We start from the raw sequence: 21,170 nt of genomic DNA on the forward strand, positions 1-21,170 counted from the left end.
AGCTAGCTGCGCATACGTCGTCGTCTCCACAAAGACAAAAGATTTGCCTGCGGGTAGAGCAGTGTTTCGACACCGATATCGTTCAAGGAGAACGCTGATCAGAGCCAGGTGTGGTGTGGACGCGAGAATAGCTCCGCCGTTCATGGAGGCAACCGATGCGAGTCGACTGGTGTGTGTCGACGTGGTTTCGTATCAAGAATACTCACTCACACGCGACAGCTGGGGACCCTGTCCTCCTCCCCCATCCCTCGTTTGGCTGTTGTTGGTTCTTTCTTTCTTTCTTAGTGCCAGTGCGCGCCAGTCCCGTGCCCAGTGTTGTGCGAGGGAGTTTTGTTGTAAAATTCTTTCTTAGACTGGTTGGTGCCGCTTCGGGATGTATTCTCTCTTGCTCTCCTTCCTTCCGTGCAAGCTCTTTTGTCTTTTTTTCACTTTCGAGGTCGAGCGGTGGAGCTATTCTCGCGTCCACACCGAGAGAGTTTTGTCGTTTGTCCACCCCACACATGGGTGGGTCATGGCTCCAGCGCGTGGACACACACACACAGACACACACAAAGGAAGGAGAGCACACCGACACAATGTCTGCAGCTATAGCTCCTGGAGCCTACATAGCAGTAAGGCGGCCGGCGGTGGGGCGAGGGAGCGGGCATATGGCCCTGTCGGCTGGAGGCGTGGACAGTCAGCCCGATACCCCCAACAGTCCGAACCCCCGGCGAGACCCGAACGCGGCGTCGCTACCCAAAGGATATCCACCTCGAGAACCTCGAGAACGCGCTGAAGCCAAGAAGAGGAGCATCGCCACTACCGAGGAGTGGCACGCCCTGCTGGCTGACGCGGCTGCAAAGAACCAGGCTGTGGTCGTCGACTTCACGGCGTCGTGTGGTGCGGGCCGTGCAAGATGATTGCGCCCACATTCGAGGCCCTCGCCGTCAAGTACCCGCATGTGTGCTTTGTCAGAAAGAAAGAAAGAAAGAAAACACACAACCCTTGTGTGCTTTGTCAAGATCGACCGTGGCCGACATCAGGATTTTTATATCTCCTCGTGCGTCCTCTCCTCGGCAGAGGCTTGCGGCGACCTGCTGTCTGGCCGACACGGCACCTGAGCTTGCGGCTATGGGGGCGGCGCGGCGGGCGTGGCCTCGGCGGCTGTGCGGCTCCGTGCGCTCCCTCTGCTCCGCCTCGCTCCCGCCGCACAAGGTCGTGCCGATGCCGCGCCTTGCGCCCACGATGACCACCGGTAAGGTGCACCAGTGGAACATCGGGATCGGCGATGCCATCTCGCCGTACGACCTCGTCTTCCAGGTCTCCATCACAGGTCCGGAGCTCCTCGGCAACGACGCGACCGAGAAGCAGGCCGACGCCGTGGTGCGCCGAGCCCGCACAGCCTCGCTGCTGCCCTGCCCGCTGCCTGAGTGCGCTGCTTTCCGCCGCCAACGCAGGTGGTGATGGAGATCGAGTGCATCGAGGACGGCTTCCTGGCAAAGATCCTCGCCCCTGTCGGGGCCGACGCAGGGCCCGACCAGCCAATGTGCTCACGCCCGCCGCGCGCGCCCTCTGCCAGCCACCCCTGCCCCAGCCGCACGTCCCCCGCTGAGCGCCGCCGCCGGCCCGCACACGCAGCGCGGTCATCTGCGAGGACCCGGACGACGTCGCCGCCTTTGCCAACTACGTGCCTTCGATCAAGAAGGTGCCGAGCGGACAGTTCCTGTGGCAGGCGTACCTTGTGAGCGGGCTGGAGGCAACCTCTTGCAGCAACAGCTAGCCTAGTTGCGCTCCCCGAACCTCTCAGTGCCGCAGTGGCGGTGACAAACGTCCCGCAGACCCGACCAGGCCGCTCTTGCACTCCCAACTCCTTTTGAGCGCCCGGTCGGCTCGTTTTACAAGATAACACGTCCTCTCTTGTCTCTCGTCTCTCGAGCGAATCAGAATGTCCAATGGCAAAATGCGCACACGTGAGATATGGGGAACTCGTACTACGTCAACTTTCTTTTAAGCAGCTTGTATGCGGCTAATCGCTAAATGAAACAGGGCGACCGTGTGTTGTGCTCGCGCGTCAGAGAGGCGACAACCCCTCGCCGCTCTACGGCTCGCTAGGAACAATAAACATCAAGGGCGGGCGTTTGGGCGACGGCGCGGCGACCACGCCATCGGAGCCGCGGCGGAGGCGGTGCGGCCGGTTGGCGCTGCGGCGGGCTGCTGCCGCTGCTCCAATCCTGCGAGCTGCTCGAGCTGCTGTGTTCGCGATGGGCATGAACGCATGTCGGCCGAGCTCATGCATCGTCATCCATCACATGCGTTTGCAGGAGCTCAGGCCGTCTCGGACCCCTCCCCATCCTCTCGCCGCTCAAACTGCAGCAGCACAAAATCACTGACAAACTTTTCCTCGTTTGATCCGATGGCGTCAACGACGGTGTCAAAGCTCCACTTCCGGCAGTCAAACATCTCGCGCTCCCACTTGCTGCCCTTGAAGCGGATCGCCGTCACGCCGACCAGCTTGTCGCCCACCATCACCTTTCCCGGCACCGCGGTATTCTCGCCCTCGACGCAACGGAGCACCGACGTGCCTCTCGCAGCGTGGCTGTCTTCTACAACCTGGTTGACCGACACGCCCGACATGCCAATAATCGGTCCGTCCTCCTCGAAACCGATCCCGAGCGGCCGCTGCACGAGCACTTCGAAGACGTTCTCGGGGAGCGGGTCGATCGCGCCCTCGTAGCACCGCTCGCCATACTCCATGCGACATGGTGGCGGCGAGTGCAGGGTGCGGCGGACGGAGCTGCCGGTCGGGAGCACCCAGGCGCTTGAAGAGCACAGCAGAAGAAGCGCCATGCCAAGCTCGGCGCCTGTAGGATGGCTGTGTGACGCGCGCGGCCGACGACGCCGTTGGGCGGAGAGGAGGTTGGCAGCCTTCTGCGCTCGAGGTGCAAGAGAATTTTGCAAGCGAACTCACACCGGTACTTGAGCACTTGCTTGAGCACTGGATAGGGTCGATTCCGCATGGTACAACACCACTCCTAGGCCCCCCATCCCTAAACGCGGCGCCCCTACCCTTCCAATAGTCGGAACCCGCTGCAAAATGCCCATCGATCGCCAGCCAATACGGAGCCACCTTTGGTTGGGGCGATATACGTCGAGCTCCCGCGTAGCGACGTCGACTATGCTCTTTGGAGTGGCGCATTCGACGGACGACGCCGGCTGGCGCGCGGTGAGGCTGCGAACGAAAGTCCGACGGTTCGTGGGTACGTGCAAACTCGCGAGTGTTTGTCGGGCCCTCCGGCACCTCCTACCGCACGATTGGTCTTGCGTATGGGGCTTGGCCTTTCCGAGGGTTTCCTCTCGCACCCTACCTGGTTTCCTTTCCGTGTTTCCTGCTCGTTTCCCTACAACACCCTCTAGTTTCCTCGGGAACCCCCGGGGAAACTCCGTGGAATTCGTCATTTTGGGGGGGCTCTGAGCCGTGTCTGAGGCTGTTTTGGGGCCAAAATCGGCAAAATACCGGGTATTTTGCGGGTATACCTGGAAAACCCCGGTATACCTGGAAAATACCTGGGTATCGTGCCGATTTCCTCAATTTTGCCCCAGATTTTGCCCCAGACCAGCTCTCAGACTCAGGGAAACTCGCGAGTTTCCCGAGGGAAACTCGAGAGAAACAGAATGGAGCACCAAACACATTAGGGGACCCCTAAAAAAATAAAATATTCTTACCTTCAAGCCCCCCTCCGAGACTAGGGACAGTCACCACCCGTACACAGGAGAGATGGGAGTGCCCCCCGCCCCCACTTGCCCTGACTGCACAGGATAGCGTGCCCCGATAACGGCGACACATAGTGGGGGACACTGCGCAAGGAGGGGGTGCGAAGCCTAAGATTGGGGTTCTAGGTGGTGGGACCATGAGGGGGGGAGGGCGGGGTCCTGTGGGGGTGAAATGTTGCGCGGCGAATTCGAACCTACCCCCTCGCCGCGCCGATCCTCACGCGGAGGGTAAAACCCTGTGGGACAAAACCCCTCCGCGGTCGGCTGTCTTCAGAGTGGACCCCCCCCTCCCCAGCCTCCCCTGTTCGTTTTCGCACCCCCCCCCCCCGCTCCCCATCGGTGACTCGCGAAGGACACGGACACTCGGGGTGGGAGGGGAGGGGTCCCCCAGAGAGGGGGCTTTGGGGCGCCTTGTTGAGTCAATCTGCCCCCCAGAGGGGCCTTCTCGGGTCGACCTCTGGTCGATCTCGTGTCGATCTCGGGTCGATCTCGGGTCAATCTCGGGTCGATCTCGGGTCGATCTCGGGTCAATCCCGGGTCAATCTCGGGTCGATCTCGGGTCGATCTCGGGTCACGTCGTGCGGCGTAATGAGGCGAGATGAGGTGAGATGAGGAGAGATGATTAGGGGACCCCTAGGGTTCTGAGGGCCGGGGTTTTTTAAGACCTTTTAAGAAACGAGGAGGTTTGGGGGCTTAACTTGCTTAAGAGATTGCAGGCGCGGGGGGTCCCTCTCTTAAGACCGTTTAAGAAAATCGGCCTCGCCGGCATGCGTCGCTGGGTTCCGCGCCGTTTTCTCCAATTGTCCAATACTGCCGTTATTGGGCACAAACCCGCCTCTGAAGACACATCTGTAAGTCTGGTGCACTGGCAGGAGCCATACTTGCATAGGGGACGCGTGCTAGCTGACTGTAGCCAGCTTCCCGGCCTACGGCGTCTACCGGGAGCCTCCCGGACCATCGACCTCGGGAGCTCTCCCGCACCGTTTAAGCGTTTAAGACCGTTTAAGGAATCGGCGGCCCAGGCAGCCTTAAAATGGGCCTAGGCCCGTTTTAAGCCGTTTAAGCCGCAGGCGCCCCAGGGCCCACCCTTTTAAGCCTAGGGGTCCCCTAAGCCAAACACCCTCTGGTTTCCCTGGAAACTTCCGGAAACGCAAAGTGCTGGGGACCCTCTGGTTTCCCTCTGGGTTGCCGGAAACCCTCGGAAAGGCCAATATGAGGCAGGTTTCGAGATTTTTGAGGGGTAGGGTATGGGTGCACCGGCAGGACCACACGCATACCCCCCCCCCCGAGGGCGTAACATCCGTAACGGACGGTAATGGACGGAAGCTTCGCGTACAAAACCAAATCTCACTCACTTGTTTTGTTTGTTCGTTCGCATGTGCATGCACATGCAGAGTGCATGTATTGATTGGGTTGGGTGGGACCTTCTTTTCCGTGCACCTCTCTCGCTCGAGGCACCTAGCCTCGCGAACTGGGAAGAAGAAAGAAAGAAAACGCGACTCGACTTCAGGTCGGATTCTTCTTTCTTGGGGGGGGGACGGCGGGAGCTCCGCGATATTTAGGTGCCCTCGGTGCCATTTATGAGTTGTTCCAGCGCGGGAAAGGCGGCGTCCCTGAAAAGCAAGTTCTTCGACTCTGCTTGCCGTTGGGGTAGACATACACACGCGCGGCGCCGCGCGCTTGTGTGGCGGCGAGCAGCTCACAAAAGATGGGCCTGTTCGCAAAGTCGAGGCCCAAGACGGCACCTGCGAAATCCGCCTCCGCCAGTCATGCCAGCAAAGGCAGTCCTCGCCCGGGGTCGGCGTCGCCGCTTCAGCATGTTGGCAGCACCCGTCGAACCTTGTCTGTGACGCCGGCCCTGTCGGCGCCGGCCTTGTCGGCAACAAGCGTTGCCGGTTCCTCGAGCGACTCCAGCTCGCTCGACGATCAGGCATCGAAGGACGCAGAATCGCCGCTCCAGGAGCAGGCGGCTCGGCTCGGCCTGCCGTCGCAGTTCTTCACTGCTCCGAGCAACGGCAGGGTCGAGCTGGACGCTCTCAGCGACCGGCTTCCTCTCGGTAGCGGCGAGTTTTGCACCGTTCAGTCAGCCACGCTGCGTGGGGAACGAGTCGCGCTGAAGCTGCTCCGCCCGGCTCATGAGCGGTCGGAGCTTGCAGTCTCTGACCTCCGCCGCGAGATTGCCGCTCTCTCTGGAGGACCCGTCACCAGACGACGCAGGGCAGACGACGGGGAGGCGGAGCAGACGCGCAGGGCGAGACGAGGGAGGGAGCAGGATGTTGCTGAGATCAGCAGGAGGATGTACGACGAGATTAGGAGCAGCAGGGACCCGAGGGACCATGTGGAAGACGGCTAGTGCTAGTCCCCCATCGGGAGGACGACCCCGGCTAGTCGCCGACCACACCCACAAAGAACCCTGCACAAAGACCGCAGGGCGGGGACCTGTTCCTTTTTACCCATCTCCTAGTAGAGGTGTCCGTTTTATTTATTTATGAGGTTCTCATGAATCATAGTATAATATTGAAATTATTTTAGCGCTACGCGTACGACGCCGTACCGCGCGGCGTCCGCGAGAGGTATATCCTAAAAGATCCACAGCAAACGATATTCCACCCCCGCGCCCCGGGGGGGCCCGGCGTAGGCCGTACTGCGTAGGCTGCTGCTGACTAGGCTGCTGAGACCCACCCTCGACGTAGAATAAGGTACACAGTACGACGTCGAGTGTGTGCACTCACATGCACATGCACACACTCGCGCTCAATTCGATCGGCTATCGCGGCACAATCTACCACTAGTCTACCGTCGCGGGGTGCACGACGTCCCTGTAGTAGCTGTCCGGGTTGGCATCCTGCAGGATGACGTGCATCGAGTGGCGCATGCGCCGCCGCAGCCTCGCGTGCAGCGTCTCCACGTCGAGCCCAGCCTCCTCGTCCACCGCCACGCCGCCGCCCTCCGCCCCCTCATTCCCGGCGCCTCCTCTTCCTCCGCCCTTCTCGCCGCCCGCGCGCTCCTCGTACTGCGCCCACACCTCTCGGAACGCCTCGGGCAGCTCGTGCGTCGCCGCGCTCTCCCTCGCCACCCACTCGTGCAGCTGGCGCGGCCGTGAGGAGAGGCTCTCGGCCAGGCTGTGATACGTGTCTGCGTGTAGTGCGAGGGCTGACTTCGACTCGAAGCCCGACCGCTGCTGCTGCTGCTGCTGCTGCTGCTGCTGCTGCTGCGGCGGCGGCGGCGGCGGCGGCGGCGGCGGCGACTGCTCAGCGGACGGCAGCGACGCGGCGGCGGAAGCATCTGGCTGCGGCTGCGGCTGACGTGCGGTGGCGGCGGAAGCCGCCGAGGCGAGGGGCGAGGCGAAGCTGACGGCGGCGGCGGCGGCCGATTCCACCGGGATCAGAACCACGCCCGCCTCGGGCCGCTCGAACTTGCGGTACTGGGAGATCTGCCCGTACGTTGGGTCGCGCGGTCGGCCTCCGGGCCGCGTTGCGTCGGCCGCCGCCGCGGCGGCCGCAGCGGCCGCCTGCTCCTCCTTTGAAGTCGGAGGCGGCTCCGTCCATCCCTCGGGGTGCACAAAGGGGCAGCCAGCTTGGGCGCACCCTGCGCCGCGGCGGCAGAGCTCGCCGCCCACACGCCCGCGCAGCAGCAGGCCCACCTCCAGCCGCGCCGCGGGCCTGGCTAGCTCGCCGCCGCGCGCCTTGGCCACGCGCGACTTGAGGCGCCGCACGAGCTGCCTGCGCGCTGCGGCCGGCACGCACTCGAGCGCGGAAAGAGGAGGGAAGTCGACGAGTGCTGGACGCCGGCCTGCGTCGACGGCGGATGCCACAGCGAGCTCCACCGCACCCTCCACCGCCGCCGCGTCCTCCAAATCCACCGCCGCCGGTCGCGCGAGCACGGGTGGAGGCAGCGGCGGCGCCGCCTCGCCGCCTCCGGCCTCCTCCGCCCCCGCCTCGAGCGTTTCGCGGTCGAGCGCCCCGAGCCCCAAAGCCGCCACGCCCGCCTCCGTCTCCGCCGGCGCGAACCGGACGCCCGGCAGCGAGAAGAGGAAGGCGGCCGCCGGCTCGTTTCGGTCGGCCTTGCGCCAGTGCACGCCGAGGTGCGTGGCACCGCGCTCTGCAGCGACCCCCGCGGCGTGTCGCATCATCATGTGCTCGATGCCTTTAATCAGTGTTAATCAGTTTAAATTAGTTTTAATCAGTGTTAATCAGTGTTCATCATCATGTGCTCGATGCCCAAATGCAACGAGCGGCACGAGAGCAGCCAGCAGCGCACGTGCAGCACCCGCCTGCTCCCACCCGCCCCACCCTCCGCCCCCGCCGCCTGCTCCTCCGCCCCTCCCTCCTCCGCCCCCTGCTCCTCCTCCCCTCCCCCCTCCGCCTCCGCCTCGGCACCACTCGCCCTGCTCGACCCTGCATCCACCGTCGCGGCCCCGTCGAGCACGATGAGCCCGATGAGACCGTGGTGGCCGAACCGGTCGCTCGCGTCGACGGTGAGGCACCTACGGGAAAGCTCCAGGAAAGGTCAAGGAGAGGTCCAGGAACCGGTCGCTCAGCGTCGACGGCGGGGCACGTGCGCCCGCGCGTGCAGCGCAGCAGCCGCGGCGCCGAGAGCGCGCACCTGGGCACGCGGTGCAGTGTGCTCGGTGCATCGCGGGAGCACAAGGCGAGACTGTACCTAGCGCTGGGAGTATGCTGGAAGACATCCGACCACGTGCTGTCGCGAGCGCTAGTGCGGACAGCCGCGCGCGCGCGCACTTGCACGCGTTGTGCTGGTTAGTCCGCTCCGTCAGCTGCGCGGCCCGCTCCGCCGCCTCCTCGTCGAGCAAGCCGATGTCGACACGCAAGTTGAACGAGGCGGCGAACGCGTCCATCGACGAGGCAGCCGCCGCCGACGACACGAAGCTCTTCCGCTCGTCGAGCTGTCGGTAGAGAGCGGTGCGTGCGAGATCCTCCGCCGTCGGCGCCGCCGGACCGCCCGTCGAGGTGGCCGGCGGCGGCTCGTCGAGCGCCCAGCACGCGTCCAGGTAAGCGGCGATGGCCTGCTCGAGAGGGGCTGAGCTGAGCCGAGATTCGCCGCGCTTGTCCAAGTACGCAGCGAAGGAATCTCGGCTCACCTCGGCTCCTCTCGGCTCCCCTCGGCCCCTCTCGGCTCACCTCGGCTCACCTCGGCTCCTCTCGGCTCCTCTCGGCTCCCCTCGGCTCCTCTCGGCTCACCTCGGCTCACCTCGGCTCACCTCGGCTCACCTCGGCTCCTCTCGGCTCCTCTCGGCTAATCTCGAGCATGCGACCGCCTCTGGCTCGCGAGGCACGTGCACGACTGCCACGCCGCGCGGCGCTGCCCGCGCCGCCACGTCGGCGCACTCCAAGGGCGAATCGTCCACAAACGTAAAGGCGGCGGCGTCGAGACAGAGGGTCGCTGCGAGGTCGAGGACAGCGGCGGACCTACAGGAGAGTTCGGAGAAGGCTCCTGCGAGAGGTCCTTGAAGGTAGTTGAAGGTAGGGAGCTCGACGGGCATCTCGGGTGATCTCGGGTAGATCGCGGGTAGATCTCGGCTAATCCGGACGACTTGCGCATGTCTGGCGCGGCGCGGATGGCGACGACGTGCTCGTCGCGCAGCAGCAGCTCGTCGCGCCGCTCGCGCAGCACCTGCCGGGTCGGCTCCAGGAAAGGTCGGGGAGAGGTCCAGGAAGAGAAGCTCGAGGCAGTGCAGCTCGAGGCGCGCCGCCCGCACGTCCTCCTCGACGTTGCGAGAGACGAGGCAGAGCAGCGCGCCACGCCGCTGCCTCTCCACAAACCGCCGCTGCACCGCCAGAAACGCGTCGCTGAGCGCCACACCTGTTCGGTTTGCCGATCCGAGAGGCGTCCATCGTAAAGTCCTTCGGCGGTCTTCTGGCCATGTGTGCGTGCTGGCCCAACGGCGTGGAGTGTGCCCGGCGCTCCCTCGCCCATGGTGCGTGCTTTTCGCGCACCGTGTGGGCCGAGCTCTCCGACGGCGCCGCCCCACAGCGTGTTGTCGCAGTCGAGGCAGTACACCTGTGGGACGTGTCTCGGACAGGTCCGTGACGTGCCCCGGTGCAGCCGCAGCTCAAGGCGGAACCGCCTTCTTCCTCGGCGCGCGCCACCGCACCACTTCGCGGCTGATGCTCGCCGCAAAGACGCTGCACGCTTCGGGCGAGTACGGAGAGTGCGCAACCTGAGGCGAGGCGAGGCGAGGCGAGCTTCTCCACACACGCGGAGGCCTTGCCGGCGTGGAGAGAGGGAAAGTCTCTCCCTCGGAGGCGGTAGCTCCCCGCGGCGGCGACAGTGCGAGGCCCGGTGCGCGTGGGTGAGCGGTGTGTGCGCGAGGGTGAGCGGTGTGTGCGCGTGTTGTGTGCTTGCCACCTGGTCGAGAAACGGCGAGTGGAAGCGACGCAGCGATCCGAGCGCGCCGCGCAGCTCGCCGCTGTCCACGACGACGCAGGCGCCGCCGATGGCACGCAGTTCGGCTGTGAGCGCCGTCGCCGCCTCGCCGCCGTCGCCGTCGGCAGCCGGCGGCGGCAGCAGGACGAGCGTCGGCGCGCCTCGCCTGGCGATGGAGGCTCGCAGCGCCTCGAGCAGCAGCGCCGCGGCGTCTTCAAGCGCCGAGTAGTTTGCGCGACGCATGTCGCACCACCGCAGTAGAAGCACGTTGAGCCCGCCGTCGTTGGAGCCCCACGCGCTGCTGGCGTCGGCAACGGCGTCGAGGACCATTCCGTAGCCGACCCAGCTGATCTCGCAGCGCAGGCCGGTGAGCGAGTGGAGCCAGACGTGCAGCGGCCCTTGCAGACCGAGCGGGTCGAAGGTGCACGCCACCACGATGCGGGTCGGCGCGAGCCCGTCAGAAAATGTGGAGGGAGTTGGCAGGAGCGGAGGCTCCTCGCCCGACGACATTGCTTGTTACGACGACGACGAAGAGCGTCTACTCGTTTCCGTCTTCCTCTACAGCGGCTTTGTCGCGGCCTTCCCGTTCCGTCTTCCGACTCGCGCCTCCGCCTCACTGGCACTATTGCAGCCCTGGCCGGTGCGCGTGCAGAGTTGAAGTTCCGGAGTGAAAATTCGAACGCGTTCTCTCACGGTGGCCAAAAAATCTCCACCTCAGAGGCACCTCCGGAGGCAGGCCGCCGCACGCCGGCGACACAGCTCCAGCTCGCAGCTGTCGAACTGACCCGCAGCTCCTCTCAGAGCGGGAACTGTGACAAAAGTTGACTGACGCGGTTGTCAGAAATCATCATACGGATCACATGGTGGCTCTCTCATGACGGGAGACCGCCCGACCACTCCTGGGTGGCACTGCCACCGGTGTCGCTCGACGTCCTGTCGACAGCGCGCCGACAGCGACACAGACCATGTGGGACGCGTCGAGTATCGACCTCTACTGCTTCCCAGCCTTCGAGTGTATCCTGGTTGTGGTCCCACACCCACTGGTGTCCACCTCAGAGACCGCAGGAGGTCATGAGGGTCGATGGGAGTGCCAACCCCACAATGCCTAAAAACCCAGCCCAGCACTCCCGTTCGACCCATTCGGATTTGCAGGACGACGTGCCCGAGCGGGGTGTGTCCCCTCTGCTGGTGCTCAAGCAGCGGCGTGTCCGTGCCCATCTCAAAGTGTCGGCGTCGGCCGCTGTTCTTCCTTTCTCTCCTCTCCCGTGGTGGGGGCGCGAGGAGGGCGAGGGCAATCAGCGCGCTGGCTGGCGAAGTAGTGTGCCGAGCAGCTCGCCGATTGGCGCGCGCGGGCGTGGGATTTTGTCCATCCTCCGCTTCCAGGATTGGCATGTGTTACATTCTGTCCCACCTTTGCGGGCGTAGTTGAAGTCCACTCCCGGATATTTGCCTAGCGGGTGACCAGTGCTCACGCATGTGCTACACAGGCGCTGGTCAGCCATCAAACTTAAGTCTTGAGTCGCGTCGGTTGGCAGCTGCTGGGATTTTTTACACCTCATAACACCTCATAACACCTCATAGCACTCATAACACCTCCCACTGGTTTTTATGACAGCCAGCATAACAACCTCATAACAGCTGTTATGACTCGGCCAAAACCGAATATTTGACCCCTGTGGCCCACGGATTTCCTGCCCACCGGTGCCACAGATGGCCCGTCCGGCTCAGTCAGGGGGAGGATTTCGCCGGCATCTGGCTCGCACGATCTGCGCCCTCCACCGGAATTCGTATGCAGCATAGGCACCGGGTCTGGCAGCACCGGCTCAACGCCGCGCCCCCCGGTCGGTGCAAGCAGGGAATGTTCCCGCTGCTGCTCTGCTGCAGCCTCGAGTCGCGGTGCGGCCTCCGCACTCTCGGCGTTCGCCTCTCGCCCTGCTGCAGCATCCGTTCCCATCTCTGGCTGCCGTTCGCCGAGCGCCTCCTCAAAGCATGCGAGAATCTCGTCGCTCTGAAGGCCAGTCTCGAGCACGTCGTCGGCAGCGCGGATGCTCGCCCGGCCGGTCGGCCCTCGAGACCTCACAGTGGCGGCCGCCTCTGACAGCGGCGGCAGCCTCCCAAGCTGGCCACGCATCATGCTGCGCTTCGCGAGCAATCGCGTAACGGGAGGCTCGCTGGCTTTTTCTGGCTTTTTGGACGGCTTTTTTGGATTCTCCCGCCCCCCAACCCCTCTCTTGGATTTTTTCTGCTGGTCAGCTGCTTTCTGGTAGGGGAGGCAGCATCCGTTGGTGGCCAGCACCCCCCGGACGGAGCTGACTCCATCCGCGCGGGCGAGTAGAGGCACACCAGCGACGCCTCTCGAGGTCTCTTGGAGCAGAGCCCCAGAGCCCTCGACAGGGGTTCCCTGGGTGGGCGGGGCCTCTACTCGCTCAGGCCGACGCGGATGCTTTGTGCAAGAAAAAAGCAGTTGTCTTTCTTTCGGATCGCAAAGAAAAAAGCAGTTGTCATGAGAGTGCGTTCTGTTCTTGCTTTCTCATTGCCGCCTAGGAACTCTGACATCGACTGACATCTTGCTGACAAGTGAAGCATGCCCCTCGCAGCAGTAGGCGATCGCGCGGAAGATCTCGTCGCCAAGGAGTTCCTCCGCGACGCGAATCTCACCGACACGAGTCTGGTCGATGATCTCAACAAACAGTACGCAAGCGCCGGGATCGCGCCGATCACACGAGGCGCATTCTTCGACGAGCTTGGGCCGCGGCTCCACGGTCCGCATCGTCGGCCTCCAGGCCAAGCCAGCGCTCAATGGCGTGACCGGCAGGGTCATGGCCTTCAACGAGGAAAAGGGCCGCTTCGCGGTCAGGCTGATCGACGGCGAGAGCATCCTGGTCCGAGCGGCCAATCTGGAGTCCGTGCCCACGCCGACAGAGCCGGTGTCCACGCCGACTGCGGAGGATGTGCGTGACGGTACGATGTGCGCCACTCGGCTCGCCGACTGTGCCGCCGGTGCCGAGCGCGTCACTGAGCTGGGCCGCCTCGACAATGAGGCCGCCTACGCGGTGGCCCTGCGCCACGGGCTGCACCGTGGCCTCACGTCGGCTCTGGAGGATGAGGCTCGTGAGGTTGCCGCGCGATGGGAGAGCGGCACGTGCGTCTCCTACCTGCACTTTATCAGCACGAGCCTCTTCCGCGGCCAGCGGGATCGCACCGACGGCGGCTTCGGCGCGGTCGACGGCCTGCGCCTCTCCGCCTACTTGCGCGCCGAGCCCAGGGGGTGGACGGCGCTGCTCGCCGCCGCCGCCGCTGTCGCGCAGATGGTCGCGACGGCCAAGCTGCCGCCGCCGTCACAGCTCGCGGCCCACCGCGCCGGCCGCGACTGCTGGGTCTTCTTCACACTCGCGCTCGTCCACCGCCCCGCGCCTGCGCCCTCCTCGGCCTGGCAGCAGCCCAAACAGCGGCCTGGATGACGGCGGCGCGCCCGAGGCGCCCAATGACCTCGACACGACGCTCGGCCTCGCGCTGAAGCGTGGCGTGCTCACGGAGGCGCAAGCCGACGCGAAGACGGACGAGCTGGCGCGCGGCGAGACGACCGAGGCGCAGCTGTGCGCGGCGCTCGCGCCGTTGGTCGCCGCCGCCGCCAAGGCTCGGGCCAAGGACGCCGCCAAGGCGAGCGCGGCGACGGTCAAGGGCGCCATGGCCGCGCTGGACGCGGCGGGGGAGGCGCGCGACCCGAGATTACCCGAGATTACCCGAGATTACCCGAGATTACAACGTGCTGCTGCAGGCGCGCGACCCGGGGAGCGTCGTCGAGGCGAACGTCTTCCAGGCGTCCGCGATGCTGGCCTACTGGTGCCGCGAGCTGGGCACGGGCGTCGATCTCGAGGCCGAGCTCGCCCTCGACAACGTCAAGCGGGCGATGTATCGCACCATGGCCAAGCCCCTCGGCGAGGCGACCATCCGAAAGGGCGGCTTCCTCAACCAGCAGGAGTACCTCGAGGCCATCAGCCTTGCCGACGTCCTCGACACGATGGAGCGCCAGGCCATCGAGGCGTGCAACTCGCGACCAGGCCGTCTGCGCCAGCATCAAGGAGGGAAGGGCACCGCCATCAGCAAGCGACCGAAATCTGCCGTGATGCTGCTGGTCTATGGTGCGCGCTACAAGCCCGACGCATATCGTGCTAAAATCGGGCGCCTCGCCGCAAGGAAGTCGGCGACCGCAGGCCCTCGCGCGCACCGCAGCGTAGACCAGCCCAAGCCTGAGGGTGGCTCGTCAGCTGCCGACGCGGTGCGAGGCATGTTTGGTCTGTAGGCCTGGCGGGTGTTGCTCTCTCTGGTGTCCAGTCCTCGCGACAGTCCGAACATAGTTAGAGGCTGCGCAGGCCGTCCCGTGTGCATGTTTGCATAAAAAAGCCCCGCGGCTCTCTCTGCGGCGCGCAGACTGGAGAGTGAGACTCGCTCTCTCCGGAGAGAGCGAGTGTGAGAGGTCCCCGCCCCGGCGGCGGCGGCGGCGGCGCGAGGTCTTGTGGACACCCCGGACGCGCGGGAGAGTCTCGCGCAGGCTGCGCGGTCAAGTAAAAAACAAGAAAACACGAAGGAGGTACTCCAGCCGAGGATGGGTGGCGGTGGCGCAAAGGGCGGCAAAAAGGGCGGCAGAAAGGAGAAGGGCGGCCGCCGCTGACGCCTACCATGTGACTGTGTTGTTCGAGGCATGTCTGGCAGGCCACACCGTGTGTCGGTGTGTGCGGTACCGTAACTGTATCCGATACGCGAGTGCGGAGTGGCAGTGGGACAGTGTAGGTAGTATACAGCTCGACACATCACTACATGATATAATATTGATTCAATAAAAACAGCACACGAGTGACGAGAGATCGAGAGATACTCTACAAGTACCACGAATCGTGGAGCAAAAAAGGGACCCGAGCCCGAGCGCCGGAGGGACCATGAGATCCATGTGGAAGACGGCTAGTGCTAGTCGGTAGTCCCCCATCGTGAGGACGACCCCCCGGCTAAGCCTAAGGTAAGGCTAAGGTATAAGGTAAAGGTGAATTGTATGTCTAAGGCGGAGGGCGACCCTCGCCTTTCTCCACACCCGGACACGGCTCTGGGGGGAGGCGGGGGGCCTAGGTAGGGGGTACCCATGCGGGGGGGATATGTGTTCCCATGGCCCGCCGCAGGCGCCGATTTTTGGGAGTTTTTTCTTTTTGCCCGATTTTTTACTTGTTTTCCTGGGAATTCGGCGTATTGGCCATGCTATCACGCCTTGCGACAGCCTGTCGGCGCTGCTGACCGTGCCCTGCTGCACAATTGACCACCTGCATAGCTCGCGGCCTTAGTATCAAGCATTCAGTGACGACCTGATCGTACGGCCAGTAGGAAGGTGTCCTTCCAGCGCGTGCACGCTTCTGACGCAATGCGCGTCACAAACTGCCTCGGATCGGCTGCTGGCACTCTCGAGGCTATGCCTACACAGCCTCGCGCGCATGGGCAGTCAAGAGGGACCACGCACCTTCTCAGGACAGCGCCGGTGCCTCTCTCTTGGACCGGCAAACGTGGTGGTCTCGTCACCAATGTGGGACCAGACAGTGCGGCATCGCGCCATCGACAGCTCTGAACTGCGCCTCACCACCGACCGGGAAGGCCGCCAAGTGGGCCAGCACAGGTCGCACATTGTGGCAGCAGTCAGCAGTGCATGTCTGATAGCTAGAGCAGCAGCATCAGGGTCGCAGGGTCGCATCGTGTCAAGCCTCTCGCCCGGCCGGCCGCGTGCAGACGTCGGCCTGTCTGCTGATTTTTGGAGTGATCAGTCGGCGGTCAGTACGACCGATCAGGTCGGAGTTTTCTTATGGTTGGAGGGTCTATCTGTGTGTACTCCTCGAGATCTCTCCAAATCTTCCCTCTAATAGACCGGCTTAGATCGGGAAGTCGGTGCTGGAGACTAGTAGAGACGGAGCCCCGTTTCCGCACTGCTGCGCGGCGCACGGTGCCTCCGGGGGCCGTCGCCTCCCCCAGAGGGACACGGGCAGAAGCCCCCCACAAAAAACCCCACGGCATTCAAAGTGCAAGCACTGGCCCGGTGACCCCGGCTAGTCGCCGACCACACCCACAAAGAACGCCCTGGGGCTGGGCACAAAGACCGCACGCGTTGACCGAGCTGTTTCTTTTTACCCATCTCCTAGTAGAGGTGTCCGTTTTATTTACGACAAAGGTGAAAGACACGAGGCAAGGCTGTGGCGTGTGGGGACAGACTGTGCGTGTGTGTGGCGACTGCGGACTGGCATTAGTGCCAGAAAAGAAAGAAAGAAAACATAAAAGGAGGGATGAGAGGACGTTAGTGCCAGTACGCGCCGAGGGTGCTCCCAGTTTTCTTTCTGTCTTTCTTTTGCTCCCAGGAGGGGAGGGCGCATGCGTAACGACGCTGCTAGAGATGCCTTTTTCGGAGCACTTTTCGGAGCCCAGAGATAAAACTTCTATCTAATGCCATGCGTGACAGAATGCCCAGCTATGTGCGTGTCCACGTTGGAGCCAGGCATGTGTGTGTGTGTGTGGTGTGGATGGACGCGAGAATAGCTCCGCCGTTCATTCATGGAGGCAACCGATGCGAGTCGACCGGCACGTGTGTTAGTGTGTCGTCGTGGTTCATTTGTTTGGCACCGGTGCTGTCCAGTCCGCATTTGGCGCCGGTGTCCCGTAGCTGCTCTTCATGCGGACGAACGTTTCATCCATCCGTCCGTCCGTGTGGGTGCGGACTCGTCCCCTGTTGGGGGAGCTCGCGTCCCAGGCGCGCTTCTCTATCTGGACACGGAGAAGCACAGCCCCCAGCGCAGGCGACGCAACGACTATGATGGCACCGCCGCCGACGAAGGTTTTGGAGTGGAGACTCGAGCCCGCATGGTCGCCGCCGCAGACCTCGGCCACGCACCTGAGCCCCGTCGGGCACATGGCAAAGCCGCCAGAGCTCGCACGCGTTTGCAACGCGAACCTCGTGACGCTTGGCGTGCTCTACTACAACGACCCGGCGCCACTCCGCCTCCACTTTGGCATCTGGGCGCAGTATCCGGCGTCGGTTCAGTCGCGCTTCGAGTTCGTAGTCATCGACGACGGTTCCTCCGAGCACATGCAGGCGCACAATGTCCTGGCGCAGCTGCACAGGCTTGGGCGAGTGCCTCTTTCGTTATCTATCCTCAGGGTGCGCCGCCGGCCAGAAAACGGCCAGAATCCAAGCCGCGCCCTTGGTTGGGATGGGCGACCCGGCTGAGCTTGCCTCTGTACTGATCCCCACGGCTGCAGGTGCTTCCGCCCAAGCTCGCCTGGAACATCGGGGGCGGGCGAAATCTTCTGATGCACAGAGCAAGCGGGTGCTGGGTTATCATCGCTGACTTGGACTACGCGGTGCCGCCAAAGCTGGCGGCCGCCGTGCTGCCCACAGTGCTGGACCCAGCAATCAGTCCAACTCGCGTGTTCAAGTTTATGCGCGATTGGCAACCCAAGGGCAGACCCCAGTTGCATCCCGCGTTTGCCATGATGCGGAGGGATCTCTACTGGCAGGCGGGCGGATGTGACGAGGACTTCGTCGGCCACTACGGCTGGACCGACCCGCACACGTGGTTCCGCTTGGGCCATCACAGACCGCGCGTCACCATCACAGTGAACCGGTCATGGCCGGCGATCCACTATCTCCGGGCGGGGGCGAACAGAACGTCGCAATCGAAGGACAAGGAGGAAAATGCCAATTTGTACAGACGGAAGACGAGCGGCGCAGCAAATTGGAGCAACGTCTACCTGCGCTTCAAGTGGGTGGAGCACCGTCACACACGCACCGCATCATCGGCGCGCGCGCACGCTCACCGCCCCGCCTCGGCCGGAAAGAGATGAGTATAAAAGATGTGTGAGACTGCTGCCCGGGGCAAAAGGAGCTGTTCAACTTTCAAAGGCAAAAGACGACGCTCTGCGCTTTGCCCTTTGCGCTTTGGACACCCCTCACACTGACACACACCCCTCCTCCCATACCCTCTGCAACACCCCGGCGCGATCGAGCCGCCGCCGCTCTTTCAAGCGCGACGAAAACGAATCTCGCCGCGTCGCATCTCCCACCGGCCCCACCGGCTATTCGTCGCCCATGCAGCATGCTGGAAGCGATCTTTATATGGGGCTGGGCGGTCTCCCCTTCCTTGGTGTGCTTCTTAATCTTGTCCTTCTGCTCAAGAATGCGCACTGTTTGCTGCCACTATGCTCTCCGCGTTTGGGATGGGGATCTGTGCCTCTTTTGGTACTGTGGCGTACCTGTGTCGAACCTGTGTGTCCTTGAAAAGTAAATACTCCACTTATTCACAGATACCATACCAGCAAAGTACCCGAATCCAACTCCACGTGCCCAAGCGCACACCGGCCGGAGCGCCACCGGGGGGTGCTGCCCTCCCGTTCATGAGCCCAACAACACGAACGCTATCCATCCTCACCGGCCCCCATCCCCGTGGTCGGCCTCGCTCGCCGCGCCAAGCCGCGGTCCGGTCGTCCGCCCGGCGGCCAAGCCCAAGGGCGGGGAGGGGGCCACCCGCGCTCGCGCAGCGCCGCACAACACGCAACACGCAACGCACAACGCACACACACCCCACACACCGCACACCACCACAACACACAACACACAACAAGTGCTCGTCTTTTCTCCTGTCATATATCAACATACATTTTCTCCTGTTCTATAAAGAACCTACATTCTTTTGTTGTCTGTGGAACCTGTGTAATGTCAGTGCGCGCCAGTCCCGTGCCCAGTATCGTGCGAGGCGCGTGCCTATAAAATTCTTTTGTTCGCGGTGTGGAAGACTCACGGACTAGACTTTGGCCATAGCCAAATGGGGAACGAGGCAAGGGTCGGCAGATCCGAGCTGGCCCTTGCCGCTGGCACAGCCGTCAACGCCGTCTTCGCATACTCGTTTGTGACGGCATGGCGGCGGAAGGGTGCACCCTTTGTGCCATCGGCGCAGGCCAAGATTGACGCCATTTTTGGCAGGGGTGGCGTGCTGCAAAGCCATGTGCGGAGAAGGCAGCACGCTGTGGATTTGGGCAGCGGCGGCGGCGCGTTCGTGCGCGCTGCGGTGCGAAACGGCCACTTTGCTCGAGCGACGGGCTACGAGCTCAATCCTGCTCTCGTCCTATTTGCGCGCATGCAGTCTGTCCTCGCCCGTGGTGAGCACTTTCGTCTCTGCTCCCTGTGGGACGCGGACCTCTCCGACGCGGACCTGGTTTTTGTGTACGGCGTGCCGTCCATCATGGTCGCCCTCGAGGCGAAGCTGACGCGAGAGCTGCCAGTCGACGCCGTCGTTGTCTCCAACCTGTTTCGCTTCCCTGACGTCGAAAATGGCCGGACCACAGCGCTCGTCGAGGAGGCCTCGCAGTGGGTGGACGCAGGGCTTCAGAACCTCTCGATGGATGACTCAGGGATGCTCTTCGTCTATCGGCACCGAGCCAAGAGCAGTGAGTGAGCGCGCCAAAATTCTGCACGTCCATCCCGCCCGGCTTCGCGCTTGAGCGGTCTTCCCCGAGCGTGCTCCTGATTTTGTGCTTTTGCGCTTTGGCTTTTGGGCGCGTGTGCGCTGAAGACTGCTGCGCGCGTCGGCGTGTCGACTCTCCTGTCGTCGGCTGCGTGGTTGGTCAGCTCAGGCGGGCCTGGCGCGGGCTGGGGGGGCGCTGTGTGTCCTGTGTGCTGTGAGCTGTGTCGTGTGTGTCGGACCTGCGGTCGGTCCGCGCGCTGCTGCGGGGACGCGAGCATAACCAAAAGCATAAGCTTTAGACGCGCTCCACACACCACCCCGAAATACTCACACATGCAAGGTCACATGCATAGGACACGACAGTCGACAGACCAACTGTCAACTCACGGGCCGCGCAGCGCGGCAGCCGGCACTGCACACCGCGACTGTACCCCTCGCTCGTCTTGCGCACACCTGCAGCACGAGTGGGCTGCAGGGGCTCTGCGCTGGCCTCACAGGCCAAACTTGGGGGAGAGGCCGGAGAAGGTTGAGGCGGAGAGGCGCTCGAAAAAGGACTTTGCTGGCGTGGCCGCCCTCGCCGCCTCGGGCTGGGATTGCCCGCGCTCGAGCAGCGCCCTGACGCCGGGAGAAGCGGCGCCCGCCGCCGCCTCAAGCCGCTCCATCAGCGCCTTGATGACGGCTTCACGCTGCCCGAGCACCTCCCGCACTGCCTCCGCCTCGGCGGCGCGCACTGCCAGCGACCTCTTCTCCTCCCGAGCGGCGTCCAGGTCTGTCTCGAGCGCCTGCGGGTGGGGCGGCGGGCTAGCGGCGAGTCCGTGCGGGCCGGGTGCGTTCGAAGCCACAACAGCGCGAGCCTTGATGCGGTTGCGGTTTGCGATGGTGAGGCGGTCGTTCTCTATCACCTCCTCCTTGAGCGCCTTTGACGTCTCGCGCTTGAGGCTAGCCTCCTCCCGCGCCGCCTCGGCGACCGCCTCAGCCTCGCTAGCGCGGAGCGTCGCGTCGGCCGCCTCCTTCTTGGCCTCTTCGATCGCGGCCGCGCTGCGAGAGAGCTCCGCCTATCTCGGTCAATCTCGGTCAATCTCGCGAGCCGCACCCGGGCGTGCAGCACACTCCTGCAACCGCCTGCAACTCCTCCTCCCTCGCGCTGTGCGACGCCAGCAGAGCCTTTCGCTCCGCCAGGAGAGCGTCGCGCTCGCGGCGCAGATCCGCCTCGCGCTTCTCGTGCTCCGCCTGACGGCGGCGGCGAGCTCTGGGTCGCTGGCAAGCAGTGGCGAGGGCGGCGGCGGGCTAGGCGGCGGCGGCGAGGGCGGAGGCGGAGAGGCGGAGCTAGTGCCTCGGCCGTCGCGAGCGTACGCCGCGCCGCCTCCTCGTACCGCATGTGGCGCTCGTAGATGGCGATGAGCGACGCCTTTGAATCGTCTTCGAGGTTCACCAGGGTTGGCATGGCGGCGAGCAGCATCTCCGAGGAGAGGAATACGCCCTCGTCCTGGTCGCGGATGACCTCGACAAGCTGCACCTCAAGCTCGGCCCACTCTTCGTGCGTCAGGT

General features: G+C 63.8%; 4 protein-coding genes across 4 annotated transcripts; 3 read left to right on the top strand and 1 right to left on the bottom strand.

The window, feature by feature from the left end:
- Positions 1–1,038: 1,038 nt before the first annotated feature.
- Positions 1,039–1,932, top strand: EMIHUDRAFT_437573 (putative pyruvate dehydrogenase E1 component beta subunit). Its single transcript, XM_005763963.1, has 3 exons — positions 1,039–1,362; positions 1,437–1,525; positions 1,618–1,932. Exons 1-3 carry the CDS (start codon positions 1,111–1,113, stop codon positions 1,757–1,759), a joined length of 483 nt encoding a protein of 160 aa, XP_005764020.1. The 5' UTR covers positions 1,039–1,110; the 3' UTR covers positions 1,760–1,932.
- A 4,606-nt stretch (positions 1,933–6,538) lies between these two features.
- EMIHUDRAFT_104656 (hypothetical protein) lies at positions 6,539–10,647 on the bottom strand (the record flags this gene model as incomplete). The annotated part of the gene is made up of 9 exons (XM_005763964.1): positions 6,539–7,896; positions 8,043–8,236; positions 8,493–8,776; positions 9,119–9,179; positions 9,305–9,384; positions 9,470–9,573; positions 9,708–9,771; positions 9,866–9,931; positions 10,120–10,647. The coding sequence occupies 9 exons, from the start codon at positions 10,645–10,647 to the stop codon at positions 6,539–6,541; spliced, it is 2,739 nt and encodes a 912-aa protein (XP_005764021.1).
- A 6,424-nt stretch (positions 10,648–17,071) lies between these two features.
- On the top strand, positions 17,072–18,023 carry EMIHUDRAFT_214436 (hypothetical protein; the record flags this gene model as incomplete). Its single annotated transcript, XM_005763965.1, has 3 exons — positions 17,072–17,320; positions 17,422–17,928; positions 18,003–18,023. The coding sequence occupies 3 exons, from the start codon at positions 17,072–17,074 to the stop codon at positions 18,021–18,023; spliced, it is 777 nt and encodes a 258-aa protein (XP_005764022.1).
- A 960-nt stretch (positions 18,024–18,983) lies between these two features.
- Positions 18,984–19,613, top strand: EMIHUDRAFT_214437 (hypothetical protein; the record flags this gene model as incomplete). Its single annotated transcript, XM_005763966.1, has 1 exon — positions 18,984–19,613. The coding sequence occupies one exon, from the start codon at positions 18,984–18,986 to the stop codon at positions 19,611–19,613; it is 630 nt and encodes a 209-aa protein (XP_005764023.1).
- Positions 19,614–21,170: the final 1,557 nt, after the last annotated feature.

This window comes from Emiliania huxleyi, assembly GCF_000372725.1.
Source record: "Emiliania huxleyi CCMP1516 unplaced genomic scaffold EMIHUscaffold_61, whole genome shotgun sequence".
Classification (NCBI taxonomy): domain Eukaryota; phylum Haptophyta; order Isochrysidales; family Noelaerhabdaceae; genus Emiliania; species Emiliania huxleyi.

Excerpts from the sequence above, each read along its gene's own strand:
- EMIHUDRAFT_437573 (XM_005763963.1), top strand. The coding sequence starts at position 1,111 with ATGGGGGCGGCGCGGCGGGCGTGGCCTCGGCGGCTGTGCGGCTCCGTG. Across the intron at positions 1,363-1,436 it reads AGAAGCAGGCCGACGCCGTG|GTGGTGATGGAGATCGAGTG; the intron begins GTGCGCCGAGCC and ends CCGCCAACGCAG. Across the intron at positions 1,526-1,617 it reads GCAGGGCCCGACCAGCCAAT|CGCGGTCATCTGCGAGGACC; the intron begins GTGCTCACGCCC and ends CCGCACACGCAG.